At 43.7% G+C, this 6,846-nt stretch overlaps 1 protein-coding gene and 1 long non-coding RNA gene across 2 annotated transcripts in view; both read right to left on the bottom strand.

Moving 5' to 3' along the window:
- Positions 1-61: 61 nt before the first annotated feature.
- PDZK1 (PDZ domain containing 1) overlaps positions 62-6,846 on the bottom strand; it is a 34,588-nt gene continuing 27,803 nt past the window's right edge. Inside the window, exons 6-7 of the mRNA XM_019627835.1 lie at positions 3,156-3,352; positions 62-725 (exon numbers count right to left, since the gene is read on the bottom strand). Coding sequence (XP_019483380.1) covers positions 495-725; positions 3,156-3,352 — 428 coding nt within the window. The 3' untranslated portion in view covers positions 62-494. The remainder of the gene's footprint in view (positions 726-3,155; positions 3,353-6,846) is intronic.
- Positions 3,834-6,354, bottom strand: LOC109373722 (uncharacterized). The gene is made up of 2 exons (XR_002122276.1): positions 5,662-6,354; positions 3,834-4,274 (listed from the first exon to the last, which is right to left on the bottom strand). It is a non-coding gene; the product is annotated as an uncharacterized LOC109373722 (long non-coding RNA).

Genomic DNA, 6,846 nt, shown 5'->3' with positions numbered 1-6,846 from the left:
CTGAAGTGTACCTGGCGTATAAGACGACCCCCCACTTGGAGGCATATTTTTCAGGGCCAAAAAATCGTCTTATACGCCGGCAAATACGGTATAGTATATAATACGTATAACATCCAAAACGTGTTAATCAATGCTATCGGTATTCTGGTCAACTGCTATTAGTAGTTAAGTGTTGGGGGAGTCGAAAGTTAAACATGGATTTTCAACTGTGCGGGGTGTCAGCACCCCTAACCCCCACTGCACATTGTTCAAGGGTCAACTGTATCTAAAGAGATAATTAGGTGGAACAGATGTTTAAGAAACAAAAGATGCGAACTTAGGATGACTAGGAGCTATCTTAAAGGTACAGGACCATGACAGCATTTAGGGGAACTCAAGTGAGATGCTCAGTGTAGGCCTTCAGTAGAACCTTTGTACTGAACCATCATTGAGTGGGAGAAATTGAGACCCCCCCCCCCAGCTGGGGCTGTGTTCATTGGGCTGCTGGAACCAGATTATCGTACCTCTTTGACGAATGGGCCTGGCTGACCCCGAACTGCATTTAAGCGAAAGCCATAGCCGTTTTCCCCTTTAACCAGCCTGCACAGTTTAGGCTTATGACCGCCTGCTTCCTCTGTAGTGTCTGGGCTTGAGGCCTCCAGAGGAGGAGTGGGAGCTGGAGCCTCCTTGACAGAACCATTAGGCAGCTCTTGACTTTGATAGTAGAGAAATGGAGAAAAATGAGCCTTTGAAAAATAAAGGGGAAAAAACATTAAGTGTAAGTGTGAGTAATTAAACTTGGTTAAATGTGCTGGTTTAATTTACAAGGCGTCATACACATCCCACTCCTCTTCCAGATAACCTCTGATTGTGGGCTGTAAAATTTCTCTAGCACCCCAACCAGAAAAGTTACAAAGGAAGATTGAGCTTGGTTATGGAGTAATGTGTATAAACACGTAAACAATCGCTCCTAGATGTAAAATAAAAGCAGTGCGGGCTGTTGTACCAGGACCCACAAGTAAGTCTAACAGAATTGCAAGTGTCGTCTGACTTGTCGGTAGTGAGCAAGCCACTGAATAACCGTAGGTAACCTCACCGTCTCCCCCTTGGGAGACGACACACAGTGAGTGACTGGCTCAGTATCTCACGTAAAGTAGGTTCACCTGGCCTTTCCCCTTCAGTAAGATGGTCTTCTAAACACTTTAGAGAAAGTGAAACACAAGACACCATTTTTATCATTATCTGAAGTACACACGGTAATTAATCAGGCGGAGCGGTGGATGGTGGCCGCAATCATATGGTCACATACGGTACTAGAAGTTAATTCCATCCTTTGCTACTTCTCCCGCTCCCCCTCCAGATCTGTTGTACTGGATTTTACTGTTTAGTCTTGCAGCCATTAGCTGACGCTTCTGTTATGCTAAACTCCTCACCATAGTTAAATACTTATAATCCATCTCAACTCCCAGACCATCCTTGAGTGATGGTCTTGAGTACGGGAGAGGCATAGAACAGGAAACATGGTGAATTTTTATTTTATTTTATTTTTTTATAGAACTAAGGGCTTAGCTGGCTGTGCGTTTTAATTGAGAAAATTAAAAGGGTAGATTTGGGTATGGTGAGGTCCCGGATCAGCAGTTAAATTGCTGCCCTCAAGTGTCTAAGACATTTGTTAGGCAATGAATAAAAAATGAAGCAATTGAAGCTGAGTGCAATGTGTGCTCTGCCCCAGAACCTACTGTTGAGCAGACAGGCTGAAAATCTGTCTTTCTAACCACAAGACCACATCTTCCTTTGTAATCAAGAGTAGGACCAGCACAGAACCTTCGAGTTACCCAGTTCAACTAACTTCAGCCCTTTCGGTGATATACTTGCCAATGTTCCACATTTCTTTCTCTCTTTAAAATAGGGGAAGTTATCAGTGATTCATTACATGCAAAAATACCTCTGACATCACTACCCAAACAAGCAAATCAACTGTATGTGATAGTAGCAGCTACTCTGGAGACAAAGTACAGTAACATACACTTAATGAGTTTTTATTCATTCTTCATTCAAACATTTGAGTATCTAGTATGTTCCCAGAACTGGTTTAGGTGTTTGTTTTATTCACTGCTAGATCTCAAAGACCCAACCCACCTATGCAACTTACTTCAGGGGGAAGTGGGAGGAAAAAGATGGGGACAGACACCTTTTTTAGATCAGGGTTCTCTCTTAAAAACCAAAACATTAGGGCCGGCCGAGTGGCTCAGTTGGTTAAGAGCTTGCTCAAGAGTGCGAGCTCTGAGCAACAGCGGTTTGATTCCCGGCCTGAGCTGAGTTGCTGCTGAGCCAACAGGTGGCAGGATGGCTCAGCAAAAAAAAAAAAAAAAACCAAAACATTAAAATTATAGTTAAATCATTCTGTCATAAGGTTAGGAGAAGTTGTAAAGGACCTGATACCAGCATCCTCTGTACAACAGCCAGAGCAGGACCTTCCGACTTCTCAATCTTTCCACCAACTGGGAGTTCACTACTCTGCAGAAATGGCTGATCATGTGCCGAGCAGCTTCAGTTGCCCTAAGCCAAAAGCCAGCTCCCCAAAGAACACCTCAAAAATAAATAAGTCTACCTCTCGCATTTAATAGCCTCTCAAATTATTACAAGCTGTTTAATAATCCTTTCTAGGCTTTTACACAGGATTGATGGAACTTAACCAGTTTATGGTTTAAAATCCAATTGTTCCCTACTGTTCATAGATCAGCTAGATCACCAAGAGTAATTCTGTCGTTAGATTTGCAAATTCTTTCAAAACCTTGAATCTAAGGACTTAAAACTCATGTACCGATCGACCGCTTGGCATTCTCTTATCACTACCACCTTGAGCTTCAGTGCGGCCTTAATGATGACTGTCATACACCTTCCAGTTTGAAGATCAAAGTGGTAACAAACAACCAAGTACAGAGAATGACCCATCCAGTCGAAACCCACCAGACTCTCTCATCAGCTGACACAATAAACGCCAGTGCGGACACAATGGGCTCAATGAATGGAGTAGCCATGGTGATAGAAACAGGCTATCCATGGACCAAACAGCACTGGCACAAAACAAAGTGGTAACTTAGCCAAAGTTCGAGAGCACAAGTGAACGGACCCAACCTTAATGCATGATGAGTATGCGGCCTTGTATTACCTACCAGCCTGTAGACGTTGTCCGTCTCTTTGTCCACCACCAGCAGCGAAGTCTGATCTCCGCCCTTTCTGATCATTTCCACCACACTGTCGTGATCGAGGGACTCCACACACTCGCCGTTGACAGCAACTACCAGGTCATTGGGCTTTAGGCCAGCCTCCTCCGCTGGACTTCCGGAATCTATGTCTTTGATGGTTTGACCTGACCCCACCCCAAAAAAATAAATAAAATTTTCAGAAAGACCCCTAAAAAACTAGGATTTCTGCTGGAGCCCAAGGCCCTGATAAAATAGATACAAAAGGCATGCTGAGTACAACCACATCCTAGGTAGCCTGTAAGCACCCTGTGCAGCCTCATTTCCTGCTCAGAGCTCACTCCAGGAATAAACCCAGCCATTAACAACAAAAGGGTCTTAAAAGAATCATGTTGTTAATAAAAGTGCCTGGGGGCCGGCTGAGTGGCTCAGTTGGTTAAGAGCTCGCTCAAGAGTTTGAGCTCTNCAGGTCGAGCTGTTGTTCACCATCTTAGCTGTAGAGGGCGCAGCATCACTGGCCCTCATGTGGGATCCGAACCGGGGCCCTGCTGCTCAGAGCTGGCATTCCAAGCCAACACCTAACCAACGCGCCACTCGGCCAGCCCCCAAAAGGCATTTTTAAGGGCATTTATTTTAGCAACCACAACATCCTTTAAAAAGTGTAATTTTAATAGGATTATCTCTCAGATACTTTAGTTGGCTCTTACATATACAAATTTATAAATCACCCTTGGTGCTCAAGGAGCCTACAGAAGAGATGTCATCATACAGAGAAATGTAGTTAAGTGGAAGCCTGAAAGAGCTCCCATGAAAAGAATCTGGCTCCTGCCTTCACTTTTCCTAAGTTAACCATAAATAAGCCATCGGCAGTAGCTGCCCCTGAGACAAATGACCACAGAAAACAAATCCCACTTGATGAGCTGGTTTCCGGAGTTCTTTTCTGAGACAGCAAATGGGTGGCAGCTCATGCCTTAGGAAAGGATCCCCATTAAATACCCAGAAACAGCCACCAGCCAAAGCCACGATGTGTCCTCCTCACATCTGTGTATCTTCAGAACTGGAGGAGGAATGCGAGGCTGTACTGTGGGCCTGTGCGAAAGAAAAGAAAGGGTCTGTAAGTGCGAACGGTGGGAGGTGGTCGGTGTGTGCCAGAGCTGATGACGGCAGTCAGGGGAGAGTCGCTCCTAGAAGCCAGGTGACCTGAGTGCCACACTTGGCTTGGTTTTCAGCCTGCTGTTCAGCACCAACAAATGTCTTAATGTCTGTATTGCTTTTCTATAAAGCTAGCATAGTACTATAATTGACTCCCTGTAGAGACATTATAGAATTCGTAAGACAACTAGAATACTTCCTTAGTTAAGCAGTCCAGAGTATGGTCTATGGCTATTGTTTATGGTCTGAATGTATCTCCCCAAAATTCGTATGTTGAAATCCTAATCCCTAAGGTGATGGTATCAGGAGACAGGGTCGTTGGGAGGTGATTAGGTCACGAGGGCAGAGCTGGGATTGGTGCCCTTATGAAAAAGGACCCCCAGAGCTTCCTAGCCCCTTCCACCATCTGAGGACAAGGTGAGAAACTGGCCATCTGCAGCCCGGAAGACCCCTCCACCACACACCAAATCTGTGGGCACCAGGACCTTGGACTTCCCAGCCTCCAGAACCGTGAGAAATAAATGTTTGTTGATTATAAGCCACCAAGTCTATGGTGTTTTGTTATAGCAGTCCAAACAGACTAAGACAGTATATATTAAGAAATAAAATTTGTTTCTTATATCACCAGTCAGTAGAATTAAATAATGTAAAGAAAAATAACATAACTTTCAGAGTCTCAGCTTTGCCATATGTTTCTTCTATGAACTTAGTAGGTCAGTTCACCTTTGGACCTCAAATTCATGTATGAAAAGAAATTGGGCAAAAATATAAAACTGAGACTTACCAAGGAATTGATCTAATCCAAATACATACAGAATATTTACTCTTCCCTAGTAATAAAACTTGAATACATGCCAGTTATTTTAAAAACAAGACTGTCTCTAACCACTGCCATTCATTTTCGTGCTTACAATGAACAAGACACCGTTCGAAGCACTAATAGTTTTAGTTAATATAATCCTGATAACAATCCTACTACAAATTATCCTTGTTTTATAGGTGAGGAAACTGAGGCACAGAGAATAAATCCATTTGCCCAAGGCAGAACCAGAATTCCTACGTTAATAGTCTGATTCAATTTCATCTGACTCAAGTTCCACTCCCTATATAATTTTGATAAACTTCTTACTTTTATTTCTTGGTTTATCAATTCTAGACAGTTACTGTCAACTCCATGCTATGAAAAATAAGGAATTTGTTGTTCTTACAATAACTGGTTATCTTTACATGTAACTTGGCAGTATTTTGGGAAATCTGTAGTAAACTTCGGCATGAGGTATCCCTCTTAGGGCTTTAGCATACTCGGGTAAGTTAGGTCACTCACTCGTTCTTTTGCTGCGTGCGAGCCATGCTCCACCTCCGCTGATGTTCCTTTTGGGGTCTCAGGGTGGGCATCCAGTGGCTCAGCCATGGAGGAAACAATGGGGATTTTCTTAGCCTGGAAATAATCATAGGCCTTCTTTCCACAGACTAAGAGAGTGACATTGTTCCCACTGCTCTGGACTCTCTCCACCACCTTGTCATAGGGCTCGTCCAGCACATTCGCCCCATTCACTTCGATGATGATGTCGTCCTCCTCCAGCCCAGCCAGCTTGGCAGGGCTGCCCTTCTGTACCTGGGAACAGACGGGCCGAGTTATCACTTCCCGGCACAGGTAAGGGAGTGTTAGACCAGCTTCCCCTCGGAGGAGAGATGAGGAGTGTGAGAATTTATTCTTCACCGTATTATTATTTTTCCTTGAGGTACAGAAGTTAAGCAGTTAAGCGCGGTGCTCTGATGCTTTTCTGCTTACGAAAGCTACAACTTCCATACTCAAATAAGATGTGTTACAGGGGTTGACTATCATATTTGTATGTCTTCTGGGGTGAAGGCATTACATTTTGTAGGTCCCCCGCATCATTCCCAATGTGAGAGCTCTAGGGACCATCTTCTCACTGGCAACCCTACAGGGTAGGGGCATTATGCCAAATGCACAGAAGCAAACCGCATTTAATCCTACGTCAGGCGCAGCTGATCTCACAGATTCATTGCACACAAATTCTCAAATATCTAACAGGTAACTTAAGTATCGTGACTCATCGCTTCCGTATCTTCCCCCTCTACTGTAACCTATCGCCAGTCATGTTTGTGACTTAGTACAGTAAAGACGTATTTCATAGTGGCATCTATGTGTGCAATGAATCTGTGAGATCAGTTGCGCCCAACGGAGGGTTAACCGCACCCCAGTCAGAGCTGATGGTGACTGTCAACTACCGTCATGTCAACTCACTTTATTTGCATTGAAAGTACAGTTGACCCTTCAACAACACAGATTTGAACTGCACAGGTTCACATATACATGGATTTTTTTCAGTAAATACTGTAAATGAATTTTCCCTTATGATTTTCTTCATAACATTTTCTTTTCTCTAGCTTACTTTATTGCAGATTACCGTATTTGCCGGCGTATAAGACGACTCGGCGTATAAGACGACCCCCTAACATTTCCACTCAAAATACAGAGTTTGTT

The sequence above is a fragment of the Hipposideros armiger genome, unplaced genomic scaffold (genome assembly GCF_001890085.2).
Source record: "Hipposideros armiger isolate ML-2016 unplaced genomic scaffold, ASM189008v1 scaffold_741, whole genome shotgun sequence".
Lineage (NCBI taxonomy): Eukaryota > Metazoa > Chordata > Mammalia > Chiroptera > Hipposideridae > Hipposideros > Hipposideros armiger.
This window is presented reverse-complemented; position numbering and strand designations above follow the sequence as displayed.